The sequence below is a fragment of the Mustela nivalis genome (assembly GCF_964662115.1).
Source record: "Mustela nivalis genome assembly, chromosome: 5".
Classification (NCBI taxonomy): domain Eukaryota; kingdom Metazoa; phylum Chordata; class Mammalia; order Carnivora; family Mustelidae; genus Mustela; species Mustela nivalis.
The window spans coordinates 156,684,933-156,704,051 of record NC_139024.1 but is presented as its reverse complement, the minus strand read 5'-3'; the positions used below and the strand labels follow the sequence as shown (position 1 = coordinate 156,704,051).

Sequence of the window (19,119 nt, the reverse complement as noted above, 5' to 3'; positions counted from 1 at the left end):
TTTATTTATTTATTTGACAGAGATCACAGTAGGAGAGAGGAAGGGAAGAGATCACAGAGAGAGGAAGGGAAGCAGGCCCCCTGCTGAGCAGAGAGCCCGATGTGGGACTCGATCCCAGGACCCTGAGATCATGACCTGAGCCGAAGGCAGCGGCTTAACCCACTGAGCCACCCAGGCGCCCGAAGGCAGAGGTTTAATCCACTGAGCCAATCAGTCACCCCAAGCATGACTTCTTTAAAAAAAAAAAATTATTTAGAGAAGGGGAGAGACAGAGTGCGCACATGGGCCAGCCAGGGGCTTGGGGTTGGGGGCAGAGGGAGCGGATGTTAAGCTGGCTCCACGCTCAGCACCTGACTCGAGGCTTGGCTCAATTTCATGACTTGAAATGGTATCAGCCTGATATTTCATGGTATTATGGCTGATATCATAACCTGAGCCAAAATCAAGTCGGAAACTTGACCGACTGCGCCACCCAGGGGCACCAGAAATATATTCTTGCTCCTGGGAGAGAATCCTCCTGCTTGGCTGATTTTGTTAAGAAGGCCAGAGTCCAGACAGACTGAGCAGGATTGAACATATATATATTCCATATCTAAAGAGAGGTGTCCTGTGTCCCAACACTCAGAGACCCATGCAGGGGCAGGGTCCTCAGTGATACAAAGAAACAGCAGTGAACTCAGATTTGGGTGAGGGTCTTTCATGTTAGGCATCTGGCCCACATGGCATAGAATTGAGGGTCAGTTAATACTCAGTGCTCCTACCTCCAGCCTTTCAACCTCCCGCTCCCTCCTTCCTTTTTTTTTTCCTTCCTCCCTTTCTTCCTTTAAATATTTTATTTGCTTTATTAGCTTGAGAGAAAGCAAGAACAAGAGAGAGAGCACAGAGGGAGCGGGAGCAGCAGATTCCCTACTGAGCAGAGAGCCCAATGTGGGGCCTAATCCCAGGATCCTTGACCTGGCCTGGGCTTAACTCACGGGGCCACCCAGGCGTCCCTCCACTCACATTTCTTTAAATCATGCTTTCTCCCTTAATGTTTTCACTACCTTTGCTTTGGCTTCCTGTTTGTAATTTGGTTTCCTGGCATTTCTGGCCTTTCTCCTTCCCTCTGTTTATCCCAGACCCTCCCGTATCTGTAGCCTTTTCTTCTCACCTCTCCCCAGTCTCCCATTTGGGCCTCATCCCACAGCCTTCCCACAGCTGCTCCTGTCACCGAATGCTTCAAATCTCAAAGCTTCTCTTTCTGAGCTGCACCCCTGCTTTCCGCCCCAGGCCTTTTCACTCTGACACTAATGTCCAACCCTGTCACGGGTGTTGTGTCTTCATCTCACCCAAAGAACTAGTCTTCATGGGTTTGGCTTGAAGCTATTACAGCTGACTTTCAATAATTACCTATACATTCTGTCTAAGGAAAAATTTAAAGTGGCTTTCCTCTACCTTCGCGTGCACAAGTGCACACTTTTATTTTTTTAATCTAAATCTTCAAGCTGTTGTTAGAAAGCCCTTTCTTCACAGAAAATCTTATTGGGGGGCGGTGTATAAAATTAAGGTGGAACTCTTGGTGGCAAGTTGGCCTGGAACCCACAAACACCTGAGAAGCCCTTAGAGCACGGGAGGGCTCACACAGGTAGGGGGAGGGAGAGGTGGGGGACCGCAGGAAGCTGTGTGGCAGTGGACTGGGTCTAAACACACAGTAGTGATAATCTGTCCCAGTCAACTGTTGCCTTGTGGGAATATGCCCTCTAGTGTTGCCACAACATGCATTTTTGTAAGAGAATCCGGAAAGTCAGATTTTATGTGAAATTGCCAGATTTTTAAAAAGTTGAGATAACTGGGGCACCCGGGTGGTACAGTGAGTTGGGTGTCTGATTCTTGATTTCGGCTCAAGTCATGATCTCAGGGTCATGAGGTCAAGCTCTGCACTGGGCTCTGCGCTCAGTGCAGAGTCTGCTTGAAATTCTCTCTCCCTCTCTAAATAAATACACCTTAAAAAAAAAGAGCTTTAAAAAATTGAAATAATTTTACATATTATTGAAAAAAAATACCATGTGGGAAAAATACACATGATTTTTCCCAAATACAGCCCACTGGCCTGTTTGACACCTCTGGTGGAAGATGTTAAAGGTCACACTGGAACGTGCGTCGTCCATCCTCTTGGCCCACTGAACTTTCCCATCTACACGAGTCGTTCATCCCAGATTACAGAGTGGGTTTTGTGTGCACAATGTTTTCAGTGTAGATAATTGATAGGCTGCTTTTTATCAAGCTGATATAAAATTCAGGATTTTTAAAATGCAGATGAGATGTTAACTCTAAATTCACACCTCACGCAAGATCATTACTCTAACTCCCAAGAAAATAGGGGGAAGAAGGGAAGGGAGAGGAACACAGCCGTCTCCAAGACCGCTGCCATCTCTACGACTGCGGATACATATCTCGTGGATCACTGAGGCTTCCTGAGCCACTGCTTCAGAGAAGGATGTTTAAGGTGTGGAAGGATGTGCTTGTTTGATAAGCTGTCAGGTGATAACCTGTCTCAGCCTCTAGAAGTCTTTTCTAATGACCGTGAAAAGTGCAGTGGTGATCACAGAATTCCCCACGCCACTGTCACGGTGGTGTCCTCTGCTGGCTGTGCCTTTCTGGCCTTCTGCGGAATTGCTGGTCAGTACCGACAATCACTAGGGCTTCTCTCCAGCATGGACTCGCTGATGTACAATGAGGTGTGAGCTCCGCCGGAAAGCTTTCCCGCAAACGTCACACTCATAGGGCTTCTCTCCAGTGTGGATTCTTCGGTGTCCCAGAAGATGTGAGCTGTAACTGAAAGCTTTTCCACACACGTCGCACTCCTAAGGCCTCTCTCCACTGTGGATGCGCAGGTGTCCCACCAGAGCCGAGCTGTGACTGAAGGCCTTCCCACACTTGTCACACTCGTAGGGTTTCTCCCCACTGTGGATTCTCTGGTGATAGAAGAGGCCCGAGCTTTGGCTGAAGCTTTTCCCACACTCACTGCACTGGTATGGCTTCTCTCCGGTATGGACTCTCTGATGCTGAATCAGATGTGAGCTCAGACAGAAAGCCTTCCCACAGTCACCACACTGGTACGGCTTCTCTCCTGTGTGGGTCCTTTGGTGTCGGACAAGGCCTGAGCTGTAGTGAAAAGCTTTCCCACACTCATTGCATTGGAATGGTTTTTCTCCAGTGTGGGTCCTCTGATGCTGAACAAGGTGTGAACTGTAATAAAAGGCTTTTCCACACTCATCACACTGATAGGGTTTTAACCGGTTATGTAGTCTCTGATGGTCAATAAGCTGTGAGCTCTGGATGAAAGTTTTGCCACACACGTTACATGAATAGGGTCTTTCTCCAGTGTGGATTCTTTTATGTCTAATGAGGCTTGAGTTTTGAGTGAATCTTCTCCCACATTCATCACACTTATACCTTCTCTCAGCTGAAGTGTTTCTCTGATATCTTTGTGTCCCTCCTTCATGTTCTTGGGTTTCTCCACATTCAGGAGCTTTTCCATTCATTTGGCCAGAAGACTTTTTGGGAGACTCCATATCTATAGTAAACTTCTGCTTTTGAATCAGTTCTTCTTTCTCAATTCCGATCACATCATCTGAAACAAAAACAATAGATTTCAAGTTACCAGTGAAATATACAGGAAACAAACTTAAACATGTACACTAGAAGCCCACAGCTTAACTCTCCCAGCAAAATGGTCTGACAACATTTGAGGAAGAAAGTGGGAGACTGCAAAGGAAGAGAGGACTGGCAGTGTCTGGACTGGTAGGGCATGACATGAGCAGAGTGGAGACAAGTTTGGGAGGAGTCAGTCACCAACAGAAGAAAAGATCTGGGATGCGAGTAGGTTCTGAGGGAAGGGTAGAGCAGAGTAGAGAGAGATGAAGGAACAGGTCCACGGGAGGAGCAGAAAGGAAGCCGTGGGGGCCAGTGCTGATGTGAAGCTGTGAAGCAGCTCTGTGTAGGTGCTCTGAGGCTTCAGGGAGAACCAAAAAATGAGGGGTTGGAGCACAGGAAAGTACCCTATTTGCAGATATGCAGAACAAGTAGATCAGAGTCTAAAAACATGGGGCACAAAAGGATGTTATCACGTAGGGACAAACAGAAACTGATTTGGCCCCAAAGATATTTGTACTCTACCAATAAAGGAGAATCTAGGAATCTGTGAAAACTGAAGCTACACTCTACCCCTGGGCTTTTAAATGGAGGGGGAGGGGCTGGCAATGGGAGGAAAGACAAGTATGGAAACAGCTGAAGACCCAGGAGGCAGCTTACATCAGATCCAACCCCAGGCAGAGGCATGTGACAACTGCCAAATGGATACTGTGGGAGGAGAGGGAAAGGAGCTGTGGCCAAGCAGCAGGAGGGAGCTCTCTGAGAGCTGAAGTAAACTGCCTCCTTCGTCTTCCGCTGTCTCTATACCTGTCTTTCCTCCCATTGCCAGGCCTCCCCCCACCGACCGAGTTAAAAGCACATCACTTTTCCCTGCATTACTCCTACGTGGTTACAAATAATGCCCTTCACCCTGGGTCCTAACATGGGATTACTTCAGGGAGAATATGCCTTGAGTGGGACAATCTCACCTTTTTTCAGAAACTGTTGACCATTGAGGAAGTGACCACATTGCCCACCCCGGAGGATGGGGGTGTTGGGACCCTGCTCAGGGGCACCTCTGTAGGAGACAGGCAGGGGAATCATGGCGATGTGCTTTTCTTGGGTCAGGATGGATGGGGGTCTGGGTCTCTTAGAAATCCTCCTTTGTATTCGTGACCATTTGCCCAGGAAGTCTCAATGGTCCAGAGTGTAGCTTCAGGCTTGACAGATTCCCAGACTCCCAGCCTCAACCCATGCAAGGCTCAGGTCATGATCTTGGGGTTGTGAGGCTGATGCCCATGTTGGCCACCCCCCTCAGTGCAGAGTCTGCTTGGGATTCTCTTTCTCCCTCTCTCTCTGCCCTTCCTCCTGCTCACGTGCTCGAGTGTACTGTCCCTAAATAAATACAATCTTCAAAAAAACAATGAAAGAACATCATCTTTCAGAGCCATTAGCAAATATAAAATGAACAGTAGGATGGGGGCCAAAACATCACTGCACATACAACAGGACTAAAATTCCTATCAGCACGAGAAAAAACTTTTGGATTATTATTTTAAAAATATCATAGCATAGAAACATAATTTCTGACAATGCACCTCTTTCCCATCTGTTTTGCACATGCTCTTAGGCCTATGTTGCTTTCCCTTCTCCGACTCACCTGGCTAATTTCTATTCTACTTTCGGGGTTTAGCTCTCATGTTACTTCCTCAAAAAAGGCCTTCTCTGCCTGCCTTCTTCTTCCCCCATATACAAGCTGTTATGGTACATTTATTTGGTAAGCTCCATGAAAGCAAGGATCATGTCTGCCTTGTTCACCATACCCAGTGCCTTCCATGGTGCCTGGCACAGAGTAAGTACTCAATATTTACGTGACAATGACGAATGATTCTAAGGTCTCCAGGGGAGCCATATGACCCAAGTGTCAACACTAACCACAGTCTTGTTGGTGTTGAGGGTCCTGGATCTCCATGGGTTGAGGCTGAAGATATGTTGCTTCCTTCGCTGGATCCAGAGGTGCTGATGTCCCAGAAAGCAGTTCCTGTGCACAGGTCTGGGTTGAAACCTGAGAACAAGCAGGCTCATCTGTGCATCTGAAGGGCCCACAGTGTACATGATCCCGAGAGCCCATAAAGGATCGGCCTGGATGCCCACTCCAAACCATCCCCCCACTGAGCACAGGTCCCTTTCTACCTGTTGGCCTGGTTCATCCAATTCCTTCTCCAGATCTTCCAGCATAGCCACGGCCTCCTCCCCGCTCTCCGGGTGATGCTCTTTCGGGCAAGATGGTGAGGAACTGCTCCAGCACCAGCAGGTCCAGCATCTGCTCCTTGCTGTGTATCTCAGGCCTTAACCACTCACAGCAGAACACCCAGAGTTGGCTCAAGGCCTCACAGGGTCCAGGAGTCTCCTTATAGCAGAACTGTTGGAAGCGCTGGCGGAAAACTCCTGGCTGTTTGGGCTGCTGCCCTGTGGGCCAGATCCCTGAACCTTGGCAGGACCTTCTTTTTTGTTTACTTTGAAGAGCCCCTCTGGCTCTTCATGAGCCCGAGGAAGGAACACTGCAGCCATTCCAGCTCCAATGGTCAGAGAGGACAAGAACAAGTGTTATCTTTCAGGGCACACTCCTAAGGTTATAGAAACCACAGTTAAAGACAGAAACACACACATACACACAGGCTGATTAAATACTTGAACTCACTAAGTCTAATGCTTGTGTTTCAGAGGAGCAAGAAAGCTTCACCCAAATTTATAGAAAATTTAAAAAATGTGCTTAAGGTCATTCAAGCCGTTTTCTAAGTAGAAGGAATGTCAAGAAAGAGCATTTTTCATAATGCCGAGAATATTGTTGGACCCCTGCTTTCCAAAAATAATAGCAAAACAATCCACTGATTAGGGTAAGGTGAATTAATTCTTATGAATGCTAGCACTACTTTGAGAGTCTAAGTAGTATCTCCCAGGGAGGAAGGCAGAGTCAGGATATTTATGAGGTTTTGGAGTTTAAGGCAGATCTTTCAAAGCAGAATAAGGATTGGGGAAGGATCATGACACAATAGTTTAGAACTGATGGACACAAGGTGAAGGTTTTCAGCTGAGAGTTTCTGGATCCTACCCACTTAAATTTGGGAGTCTGATAGTCATTCAAGTGGATTTTTTGAGGGGTAATTTCTCGAAACAAATATGATTATTTGCAACTTGATCTTCTGGGGCAAGAATTTCCTAGAATACTAATGTCATGTTGATAAAGATAGTGGAATAATGTCATACCTGGTGTAGATAAATGAATAGCTAAGTCACCTTAACCTAGGTAGGTAGGAGGCTGTGTGGGTGTAGATGGTTTCAGTCTTCCATGTAATAGCAGACTTAAGCAGGGCCTATCTGTTTAAATGTGCACCACCGCTTCGGCAGCACGGTGGGCTGCGGTGAAGGACAAGGGCTGTGGATTCCGGAAGACCCACGCTTGAATCTTGTGCTGTTCTCTTACGTGTCGTGACTTAATCTCTCTAAACCTCTATTTTCCCCCTCTGTAAAAATCTTACCTTTTAAAAAATGCATTATTTTGAAATAGTTTTGAATTAAAGGAAACTTCCCCAAACGGCGCAGAGAACTCCCTACACCGTTCACCCAGGTTCCGTTAGCATTAACGTCTTACAGAACCGCAGCATAGTAGCAAGACCAGGAAAGTAACTGGTTGGCTAAACCGTCCGGGTAGCGTTGCTCTGAGAGTGACTACGGACAGCATTAGATCCCGGCCCCCCGCCCTCCCCACGGCAAGGCCTCCGAACAGGCTGCAGTTCTCGCCGGGACCCTGTCGTCTGCCTCAGTTTCCCCGCACAGAACCCGGGGCCACGCACGGAGGCCCCGCTCCTGTCTTCTCTGCGCCTCGCACCTGCGCCCCACTCGGCATCCTTCAAACACACCTTCACTTCCCCGGCCCTGAGGATCAGAGGACGGGCTTCTGCAGAGGGCTGGCAGAAAGCCGGTTTTAGGAATCATTCCGAGCGAAGGACGCGACTCGCAGCAGGTCCCGCCTTCCGAAGAACGAGACAGTACGGCGACTGCGCCAGCCCTGTCCCCTGTCCCCGCGCCGACGAGCGGGCACAGCGGCCCGCACTCGGAAGGTCTGGCTGTCGGTCCGCGCGCCGCAGGGGCCGGACTCCCGGGGAGGCCCACGCACACGCCGCCCGGGCCAAGCCGGGAGGTGGGCCCCGGGTCGCGGCGCCGCGGTCCCCGAACGCGAGTGTTACCCGGGCCCGGCCCGGCCGCCGGCAGGGGAGCGCCCGCCAATCCCGCCCGGCCTGCGTCTCCGGCGGAGACGAGGCCTCCCGGGGCGCCGGGGGCGCAGAGCCGTCGGCCCGCACGTGGAGGGGACCGGCGGTCGGGCCGCGAGGGGCGGGGGCCGTCTGGGTGAAGACGGGGATCGGGCGCCGCAACCTCGCGCTCCCGGGAGCCTGCCTCCCCGGCCGCGACCCCCGCGCTCCGGCCGAGGACACACCTGCCCCGCGGGCAACCTGAGGTCCGCCGTGCGTCCGGTCTCGGCCTGGGAACCAGCAAGAAGCCCGGGGACCCGCTGGCGTCCGCACGCCGCCGCGAGCGACTCTGCTCTGTAGCGGGATTCTTGCCGCGCGGCCACGCTGGAGACAACTGCGTGAGCGAGAGCGACGTCATTTCTGGGTTTACTGTGTGTCCTGAATTCAAGACAAACTTGCGCGTGACCCTTACACCTGTGTACAGTAGAACTGCGCGCCCAGAGGGTGTAGTGTTGCTAGGAGCCGCTGGGTCCCAGTGGATGCGCCCCAAAGACGGTTCTGGCCTAGGCTTGCAGTGCATTGCTTCCCAGCTTCTGCTATGGAGTCGGGCAGACTTTCTACTGGAATTTCGAGTTATCCGATTTTTAGCGGAACTCGTCTGAAGTCATTTCCCCTACAAATCGGACAGACCTTCATAGACGTGTTCTGATCAATTAGGAAATACCGCATTGCTGTTATAACGATTAGTAACTTGATATTTTCATATGGACTACAGTAAAAATCAGTTAGTAACTGGATTTCTTATTTTAGGCAGTGAGCTCCTTGAGGTTATTCTCTTCATTTTTGTATTACTGAGCTACTGTGTCTTGTGCAAAGGGGTAATTAATTTGTTCCAGGTTTCAGTTTACCTCCTGCGTGAGTGCTGTGGAGAATGAAAGTTAACAGACACTCCAAAAAATTTAAGCAAATTGAAATCCCAGGTAAAGAACAGGGTACTGGAAAAGCTGAACAGCTGATGTGCGGGGGCTTATACATCTACTGGAAGTTTTTTAAGTTGGGTTAAGCGGGAAGCAGAGAACCACTGATGGGCTTTGCTAACTTACAGGACTAGCAGAGAAACTGCCTAAAAGGTAACAAATGAGTAAAACTTCAGTGTTGAGGAGGCACACATAGATGAGCTGTGACAATGCAGGTCACCGTTGTAAGAAGAGAGATGTATTGGAAAGCTGGTTGACTGAAGACTGATGGTAGAACAGTGAGGTTGGTGTTGAACGTCTTGCAGAGTTTGAGATTTTTTAAAAAAAGATTTTATTTGGGGTGCCTGGGTGGCTCAGTGGGTTAAAGCCTCTGCCTTCGGCTCAGGTCATGATCTCAGAGTCCTGGGATCGAGCCCCGCATCGGGCTCTCTGCTCAGCAGGGAGCTTGCTTCCTCCTCTCTCTCTTTGCCTACCACCCTGACTACTTGTGATCTCCATCTGTCAAATAGATGAATAAAAAATCTTTTAAAAAAAAGATTTTATTTATCTGACGAGAGAGAGACAGCAAGAGAGGGAATCAAGCAGAGGGAGTGGGAGAGGAAGCAGCAGGCCTCCAGCTGAGCAGGAAGCCCAAATTGGGGCTCAATGCTGGGCCAGATCCCAGGACTCTGGGATCATGATCTGAGCCCAAGGCAGATGTTTATTTTATTTTATTTTTATTTATTTATTTTTTAAATATTTTATTTATTCATTGGACAGACAGAGATCACAAGTAGGCAGAGAAGCAGGCAGAGAGAGGAGGAAGCAGGCTCCCTGCTGAGCAGAGAGCCCAATGCAGGGCACGATCCCAGGACCCTGAGATCACGACCTGAGCTGAAGAGGTTCAGGAAGTAACAGAGTAAGAACATGGTGGCATGGTGGGTTCCTTGTTCCTGTTTCTCAGACCCTGCCATCTGCCAGCTTTTGAGCTATGAGCCAAGTTCTGGTTCCAGCAAGGAAGTATGTTCTCACCTGGCTGTCAGCACCCCAGCTTACTCACGTGTCGATATAACATGCCTACCTTGCACAGGTAAGGGCAGGAAATTTTCTCTTCGTCCCTTCTAGGTTCTTTGGCTGGTCTAATAACTAAGTTGACCTAAGATTAGCAAGAGAAAAGCAAATTTAATTTTGTACATACAAGAATCCCAAAGATACGACCAGTCATCTTGAAACCCCCTGAATGCGGGGCAGCTGGGTGGCTCGGTCAGCTGTGTCTCACTCTTGCTCCATCCCCCCAAATAAACAAAAAATCTTAAGGAAAAAAAAAAAAAAAAAAAAAAAAGCAAAGCAAAAGCCCTTCACTGAAAGATTCAGTGTAAAGGGAAACGAGAATCCTGGTGAATCTCGTCATGTGTGACAGGAAGCACAAACTAGAACTTCTAAGGCGGAAAGAACGCGAGGCTTGACTACAAATGGAATGAAATGAAAGTCACCAAAGCAGACATGCTGGTGTTTTGCAGCACAAGCAGATCCACAGATAAGACTTCTGACCCTGACCAGAAAACGGGCACCCTGGGCGCCGAGCTTCTCCAACATGAAGAGGCAGGTCTGAGGGTCCTGTCTCTCCGGGAGCCCGAGCCTCGCACAGGCGAACGGGCGCGGGAGGGCGGACTCGGGCTCGCTGCCTCCGGGGCCGGTCGGGGCGGACGGTAGCCGCCGCCTTCGTCTCGGAATTGTTCCTAAACCTCACCAGCAGCGCCAGAGAAGCGAGAGACGGGCGCTGTGGACGTCGCCCTTGGCCGCGGTCCCCGCCTCAGGCCACGCAGCGCCCCTCACCGCCGCCACACAACCCTCGCTAGCTGGGTGGCAACCACCGGCGGAAGTCGCCGCTTCCAGCCTCTCGGGGAGAAGCGCCGGAGGAAAGCTCCGCACGGCCTCCAAGGGGCGGCCCCCTGGGGCACGGCGCCGCCTCCGGCTGCTCTGGGAGACGCTCCTCTCGGGGGTGGCATCGCGCTGTCTGAGGTAACCTTTGCGCGGCCTCCGAGGGGCGGCCCCCGGGGGGCACAGCGCCGCTTCCGGCCTCTCTGACCGACGCTCCCCTCGGGGGTGGCCGCCGAGGGGCCGCGCTGCTGTCTTGAGTTGCGAGTCGTTCACCTTCTGAAAGGCTAACGACGTGCGTGCGAACCGAGTCCCCCCGCTTTAAAGTTGTGGGGCAGGAGGGCCGTTTCGGCGTTACGTCACGTGCTGATACTGTTCGGGACGTAATCCAGGTCAACGGTTAGGCGCGAGGCCCGGAACCGCGCGCGTTTGAATCCGGGGTGCAGCATTTGCTGTCCACGTGTTTCGAGCAGGACAGCCACAGCTCGGGGTTCACCGCAACACGGGGCGTATAGTCAGCGCCGGGAGCGGTCACGACGCAGGGAGCATTAGCACGGGACGTGTGGAACGGGAAGCTACGGTTCAGCACCAGCCACACACGTGGGGCTACTTCGATGCTATCAGGACATTTTTAGTTCAAGGTAATTGAAAGACTTTTTTTTTTTTTTTTTTTTAATAAAGCCTATTAGTGAAAGATTTTGTACATTAGATTATCCTAATTCTACACTGGGGGTTGTTTGCTCGTTTTCAGATAAAGACATTATATACACATGGGATATTTAAGCCTTACGTAGTTGCTTATATTTTCAAATTAGGGAAAACAGTAGGGCAGGGTTTGCCTTTATATCCTGAAATCACTGGTGTTCTTACTTGCCGGATTCATCTCTCCACTCTTCTCTTGGGTACCAGCCCTCTACACGGTCTTTAATGGAGAGAAGAGCATCCAGCGGTCATGAAACAGTTGGAGGAGCCTGACCTTCAGTGCTAATTCCCTCAGCCCTCCTCCACAATGGTCACTTGCCAGAGAACCCTGTCTCTGTCCACTCACCCCAGGAACGTGCCAAAGGCATATGTGGCAGTAAGATCCTAGTTGTGGGTACTGTCTTCTCCAAATTTGAGGTTGAGGTACAAAATGACTTTAAATGATCTGGGAAATTCAGAAAAGGTCATTTTAAGACAAAAGATTAAGCTCTACTTTATAGAGCAAGTGCTAAATGTGACCACCTTCTCTTACCTCTAATTCCAACTCCTGACAAATTTACTTCTCTCCTGTCTTGTTTGGATCTCTATGGATTATGGCCTCTTCCCTCGGATTCTCTCCTGGTTTACCTCCTGGCATGACCTCTAGACATAGACTTTGGTCTACATACTGGAATGCCACCACTGCACAGGTCCTCGTTTGACATGACTAATTTAGTTTTGCTGTGCCTTCATTTAAAGGAATGTTCTGAAAGCTCTGTATTGCTCATTGCTCAAACTATTCCACTTTAGGGCTTAGCCTACCTCCTCTTGAGGAGAATCATTAACTAATAGTGATGATCAGCTTCTTTACTGAATCTTTTCCCCTCCATACTGCAATCATGGTTATTTCCTCTCTATCTCCATTGCCATAGAATAGCCTTTTTATTAGCCTCCTCCCAATTCTGCTCTTCTTGCTTGACTTTAACAGTCAATAGAAGAGAGGAAGATCCTGACTCACAGAAAGCATTCCCCCACCCCAATAGGTGAAGACCATAAGCAAAACATTAAGCCTCAGAATGAGAGAAAAGAGATATTGGTCTTTTAGTCATTCATCTCACTCCATATTTTTTATTCAATATTTTTCATGTTGCTATTTCTTTTGCATTTCCATGAAAATTTAAGTTCTTTACATTAACAGGTTTTCCCTCTTGTGAATTCTTTGGTGTTGACGAAGGTGTGAACTCTGACTGAAGGCTCTCCCACACTCGTTGCATTCATAGGGTTTCTCTCCAGTGTGGATTCTCAGGTGTCGAATGAGGTGTGAGCTCACTCTGAAGGTTTTCCCACATTCACTACATTCATAGGGTTTCTCTCTGGTGTGAATTCTCTGATGCAAGATGAGATGGGAGTTCAGGCTGAATGCTCTCCCACATTCTTTGCATTCAAAGGGTCTTTCTCCAGTGTGAATTCTCTGGTGTCTAATAAGATCTGAACTCCCCCCAAAGCCTTTCCCACACTCATTACATTCATAAGGCCTCTCTCCAGTGTGGATTCTCTGATGCCTGATAAGCTTTGAGCTATGTCTAAAAGCTTTCCCACATTCATTACACTGGTGGGTTTTCTCCCCACTAAAAATTGCTGCATGTTGAATAAGGTTTGAGCTCTTGAGAGATGTTCCATATTGGTGAATTTTCTCTCCAACATAAATTCTTTGATGCTTAATAAAATCTGGATTCCATTTGAAACTTTGGTCATAGGTACTGTGTTTACAAGATTTCTGGTGTGTCAATTCACTTGAATTCAGGTTTAAGCTTCTCTCACAACCATCATGGCTACTGCTACCTGTAAGTGTATTTTTGTGGGTAAGGATTTTACTAAAACCTCCATCCTGAGCAGATGATGGTCTCTGAGCACCCCCTGATTCTTTTTCCCATTGCTTCTTTAGCCTGCCTGCAGACTTACAGATGTTTTGAGGCTCAGCAGTTCCTTCTGACATGAATCCTGAAATTCTTCCTGATAGAATCCTCTGTGATTCCATTTTTTCAAAAATGTCCAACTTTGGCATGAATCCATTGTTTTCACTCTCATTATCTAAAAGAATGAAAAGACAAAGTGGTAAATATCTGTTTGCTGGGTTGGAAGAAAAGAAAATTTTGAGCTATACCCAAGACAGTTACATATTGGTACTTCAACTGGCCACTCTAAAAATGTGGCTTTTCAAGAGAAAGTTGTGCTGGACAAGGACACAAAAGAGAAAATCTGGTAAAAGCAAATAGAATGCCTGTGGAGAGGAAAACCTCATCTCTCTACCTACCCTTTCTTCATGTCCATGGCTAATCAAGTTCTGTAAGTACTTTCTGCTGAATGTGCCCTGAACACATCCCCTTCTTTACATTTCTGGTACCACTACCCTTGTCACTCTTCCTATTTGGGGACTGTCACAGCTTCCTGCTTTCTTGACTCTGAGCTATTCTTCCTAGTCATCCTGAATACCCTCACTAGACTTACTGTCCTTAAAATCCTGTCACCTCCTGTATCCTACTCAGAACCTTTCTTCTCTTTTTCTTCTACAACACCTGAACTCCTCCACCTGGTTTCCAGAATCCATTTATGATCAAGTCCTCGCAATTCCTGCCCGCTGGCTCACAAATTTATACTGTGCCTATGACTCGATATTATGCTGCAATCAAGCACCTCCTCTTTTTGTAGGGTTTCCTTTGTCTAGAATATGCTATAGCAGGAAAGGTAGTTAGGTACTGCTAGTCTTAGGCTGGGGGAAATATATGATTTTGGATGGAGTGGATGGAAATATCTCCAGAACAAACGGGAAAACAGAATTTGGGTATTTTTTTTAACTGACTATAATTTATTTATTTTTAAAAAGATCATGACTTTTTTTTTTTTAAGTTTTTAATTTATTTATTGCAGGGGGAGCAGAGGGAGAGGGAGAAAGCAGGGGAGCCTGATGTGGGGCTGGATCCCAGGATCCTGAGATCAGGACCTGAGCTGAGGCAGATGCTTAACCAATCAAACCACCCAGGTGCCCCCAAAACTAATTTATTCTTGAGTTTATTTTTGAGATCTTTTACACCTAAAGTAATACTGAATCCATGAACTCTTTAAACAGAGGAGTTTTAGAACAGTGATGACTATTCCATGGAGGGAGTCACCAGAAGTATGGCTGACTTCCTATAACAACATGAAAACTTTGTAAGACCAAAAGTGCAATAAAAAAGACAATAATGTGGATCTTGTTCTATGTATCTGTGAATTACATCCACTTCTGGGTATATCATTATGTATCTGCTTTTCTACTAACGTGTTATTTCTCTTGATGTGTTTCTTCCTCTTTTTTTTTTGCTTATTTCCTGATGTTTTCTCACACATTAATTTTTCTTTCTTTTAGTTTACTCATAAAAATATCCTGTGTTTTGGAAATATTTTGGATGAAGAACCAATGGGAAAATGTAAATATTCTGGATAAGGAATCAAATTCTCTATCTCTGTTTTTGTTTTAATTAGCCAATGACACACAGGGAAAAGTTCTCTACTTCTCATGCGGTGATAAAGGACCATGTATGGTAATTGAGGCAACTCTGAGAAGGGACATTCACAGCCCCACTCCTCCAGCCACGAACTGCACATGCTACTGCCCCTTACCGCCATCCTGCAGAAGGGATGCTGAGGAACCACAAAGGGCCTTGGGGTCCACTGGCTGCAACTGGACACTCAGTGCCGATCCAGGAGGCACCAACTTCTTCCCGAGTATCTCTTGTTCGTGTGCATGGACTGGAACCTGAGAAAAATAAAGTACATTTGGGCTTGTGAGAGAATCCCTGTTGGGATTTGAATATCTTCCAAAAACAAAGAGAACCCGCTGTAGGAATACAAAACTGCAGGACCGATGAAGTCTGACTCAAATGTAAAATGTGGCATAGCATGAAATGCAGTGGAAAGACACAATGCTCTAACAGCCCCTGCAGGTCTCCCTGGGTGCTCAGTCTCAGGCCCTTTCCTCCCACTGTGGGGCTCTGTCCATGTGGGGTTCTTAGATCTCCCATTCCCTGTGTACCTGGACTACTGCTTCATCAGCACCTCTCTCCAAATCTTCCAGTAGAGTGACCACCTCCTCTCCATTCTCTGGGCCATGTTCCTGTACCCAGGTCTGCAGCTCCTCGGGCAGGATGGTCAGGAACTGCTCCAGCACCAGCAGCTCGAGGATCTGCTCCTTGCTGTGTGTCTCGGGCCGCAGCCACTGATGGCAGAGCTCCCGCAGCCGGCTCAGGGCCTCACGGGGCCCAGCGGAATCCTGGTAGCAGAACTGCCTGAAAAGCTGTCGGCAGAGCTCCTGCCTAAAGGGGTCGCTTCTCTGGAGGGAAGTGTCCTGCCTCCAGACAAAATCTTCCTCTTCTATCTTCACTATCAGAAGCCCTTCATGCTCCTGAAGGTTCTGAGCTGTAGCTTTCTTTGATTCTGTCGTCATTTTGGGATGAAATGTATTACCAGGAAACCCACTTCTGCTTTGTGAAGCGTCCTACTTAGTTTCAAGGGCTCTTCTAAGGGATAAAAAAGAACTATTACTGTCTATGAAGATGAAAGATCACATCATAGAAATAGTCATTTTCCATTGCCCAGAAGTGTACTTGGCATTTACTCTATGTAAAAGCACTGAAATACTTTGTGGAATAAAATTGTTACATAATTTCTACCTCAAGACACTTTCAAATTTAAATTTAAAAACAAAATACTGCTCTTTGGAAAATTCATTTATTTATTTTAGAGAGAGAGAGGGCGCATGTGTGTAAGCAGGGGCATGGACAGAAGGAGAGGGAGAGAGGGAATCTCTAGCGGACTCCTAGAGCCCTAGCGGGCTCCATCTCAGAACCCAAGGCTGGGCTCAGTCCCACGACCCTGAGATCATGACCTGAGCAGAAATCAAGAGATGGACTCAGTCAACTGAGCCACCCAGGCACCCATAAAAACAAAATACTTTAAGGTAGAAACAATAAATATAAGATTTAAAAATTTCAGGCAATGCTACATGTTAATATGTCACTTGCAATTAAATTTTATGTTAAGTCATAAAGACAATAAGGACCAGCAGAGGAAAACAATAAAGTGCTTCACAAAGTTGGAGATGCAAAGGAGTTGCAATGCAGGGAAATGCAAAGCAGGCTGCAATGGTCAGGGAAAACTTCATGAAAAATTAACTTCTGAAGAATGGAAAGCATTTGATAGGATGAAGGAGAGAGAAAAGTAGGAAATTACAAGTAAGCAAACAGTCTGAACAACTGGTTAATGGTAGGATCACAGAAGTGGGAAAGCAAAAAGTTCAATAGGTTTGTATAAGGAAATCACAGAGGCAAAGGCTCTACCATAGAAAGTCTCAATGCCAAGATCCTGAGTGTATCTTTTAGGCACTGGGGAGCCAAGGAAAGCTTCTGAGGAGAATGACCAGACAAATACTGTTTGTGGAGATTAACATGTTCATTTCTAGGATGGACTGCAACATGAAAAGAGAAAAAGAGAGAGGCCATACTTCTACAAGTGTGAGGAAAATACAAGCTCGAAATGATAATTATTAATTCAAAACCTGGAATTAGGATTACTTACAAATCTCTTAATAGGGTAACTTTTCTTAAAAGATTTTTTTTTTTAAAAATAGATTTTATTTATTTGACAGAGTAAGAGAACACAAGCAGGGGCAACAGGAGAGGAAGAAGCAGGCTTGATCCCAGGATTCTGGGATCATGACCTGAGCTAAAGACAGATGCTTAGCCATCTGAGACACCCAGGCACCCCTAAAAGGTTTTGAGTAGTCTCTGCACCCAGTGTGGGGCTGGAACTCACACCCTAAGATCAAGAATCACCTGTTCCATCAAATGAGCCAGTTGGGTGCCCCGGGGCAACTTTCCTTGAGAGCCAGAGGCTAAGTTTCAATCAGTATTAACTAGTTCCTTCCCCAAAGGTCTCAAATACATAGGTTTCCTGTTATCCCAACTGTTCCTTCTCTATCTTCCTAGTTTTGTGGCTCAGTTCATTTCTTGGACTTTAAGTCCTATCATCTCACCAAGAAAGTTAAATATAATAAACCAGCACCATGGACTTATCCGTCGACTGTGAGTCTTGTTATTAAACACCAGTTCCTCCAGTCTTAGCACATGGGAATGTCTGGTTTCTGCAGTGAAAAACTGAGTAACAGGAATGTAGATGCGAAGCCTAGAATGCGAGAGCAGAATGCAGGTATTAATCTTGCACCGCCTTCTACCACACATTTCACCAGCTGATTGCGGATCATTGGACTGATATGTACTTTATTACGAATCCTGGGGCGACTGGATGGCTCAGTGGGTTAAAGCCTCTGCCTTCTGCTCAGGTCATGATCCCAGGGTCCTGGGATCCAGCCCCATATCATATCGGGCTCTCTGCTCAGCAGGGAACCTGCTTCCCCCTTTCTCTCTGCCTACTTGTGATCTCAGTCAAATAAATAAATAAAATCTTAAAACAAAGAATCTAAATACAAGCCAAACTCTGGTCTTGAAGTTGTACAGCAATGGTTTCCAAGGAAGTCTGCGTTCCCAGCTCATTAATTAGCTGACTAATTAATCATGTGGAAACTTTGTTAGAAACTGATTGTTGGGATGCTGTCTGGGTGAGTATGGATATACCTGGAAAATCCGTATTCCGATGTACAGCTCCAAGGAATCAAATGGTGCTTGAGTTTCTAAAATCAGTTGGGTAAAATAAAACCCACGTGGATTAAAAACCTTTAAATATCTAAATGTTTCACAGAACCCACACTGAAATGCTGATCAATGCTGTAAACCGAAGGACTGAACAAGTCGTAAGGTAGCGGTCTCCAACACCCTAACGGTTTAGAGGCAGGGAGACGACGTGTGTGTGTGTGTGTGTGTGTGTGTGTGTGTGTACACGCGGGCGTAGTGTGTGTGTGTGTGTGTGTGTGTGTGTGTGTACAAGCGGGCGTAGCAAATACTTCTTAGAGGTGCTGGTCCTTAAGGCGGACAATACAAGATTCAAAAGGGAAAGACTCAAAAGGCACAAGGGAAAGCTGAGGAAACGGGAATGAGCAGCCATGCCGGGAGCCGAGCCGGCAGGGCTAGTATTTGTTGTGACAGCTCAGCGGAATTCCTACCCAACACCCGTGACTACAGCACCGATCGCCGCGACTTATTTTTAGCTTGGGCTGGTTTTCTTCAGTGACCGTTAGTCCTTGAGGTCAAGGGCCACGCTCTCGCGCTCTCCGAGTTCTCAGTCGTCGGACGCGAGAGCCCGAGAGGCCGCCCGACGCCGCCGGCACCCGCAGGAGGGAGGGCTCGTGCCGGGAGGCCGGGCGCCGCGGTGCGCGGGGGAGCAGCGGGCGTCCCGCACCGAGCACGCCGCGGGCTGCACCGCCGCTTCCACCGGTCCCGCGCACACGCCCAACGACACACACGCCGTGCGAGCGCGCGGCTCGACCGGGCCGGGGCCGCCCGCTTTCCCGACGGGAAGGCCGGCCGTCTCCTCGCGAGAGGCGGGCGTCGGCACCCGCTCCCGGGCAGCTGCTCGCGGCTGGAAGCCGCCCTGCAGACGCCGCCGCCGGGCTCGACAGCTCCGGCAGCGACTCCGCGCCGCGGCCGGACGCCCCAGCCCGGCGCCCCGCCCCGCCCCGCCCCGCCCGCGGCGGTGACGTAACGGCGGCGCGGGTAACCATGGCAACCACCGCCCCTCTGGAAGTAGGCGGG

The 19,119-nt window shown here is 48.2% G+C and overlaps 2 protein-coding genes and 1 long non-coding RNA gene across 3 annotated transcripts; 1 reads left to right on the top strand and 2 right to left on the bottom strand.

Annotated features, from left to right (window-relative positions):
* Window positions 1-233: 233 nt before the first annotated feature.
* Window positions 234-8,280, bottom strand: LOC309864183 (uncharacterized protein; the record flags this gene model as incomplete). The annotated part of the gene is made up of 2 exons (XM_082729484.1): window positions 234-3,613; window positions 7,533-8,280. 2 exons carry the CDS (start codon window positions 8,278-8,280, stop codon window positions 2,844-2,846), a joined length of 1,518 nt encoding a protein of 505 aa, XP_082585610.1. The 3' UTR covers window positions 234-2,843.
* Window positions 8,281-9,980: 1,700 nt separating this feature from the next.
* LOC309865381 lies at window positions 9,981-16,091 on the top strand. The gene is made up of 2 exons (XR_014312052.1): window positions 9,981-11,337; window positions 14,900-16,091. It is a non-coding gene; the product is annotated as an uncharacterized lncRNA (long non-coding RNA).
* Window positions 12,477-15,860, bottom strand: ZNF165 (zinc finger protein 165; the record flags this gene model as incomplete). Its single annotated transcript, XM_082731591.1, has 3 exons — window positions 12,477-13,468; window positions 15,038-15,173; window positions 15,450-15,860. 3 exons carry the CDS (start codon window positions 15,858-15,860, stop codon window positions 12,564-12,566), a joined length of 1,452 nt encoding a protein of 483 aa, XP_082587717.1. The 3' UTR covers window positions 12,477-12,563.
* Window positions 16,092-19,119: the final 3,028 nt, after the last annotated feature.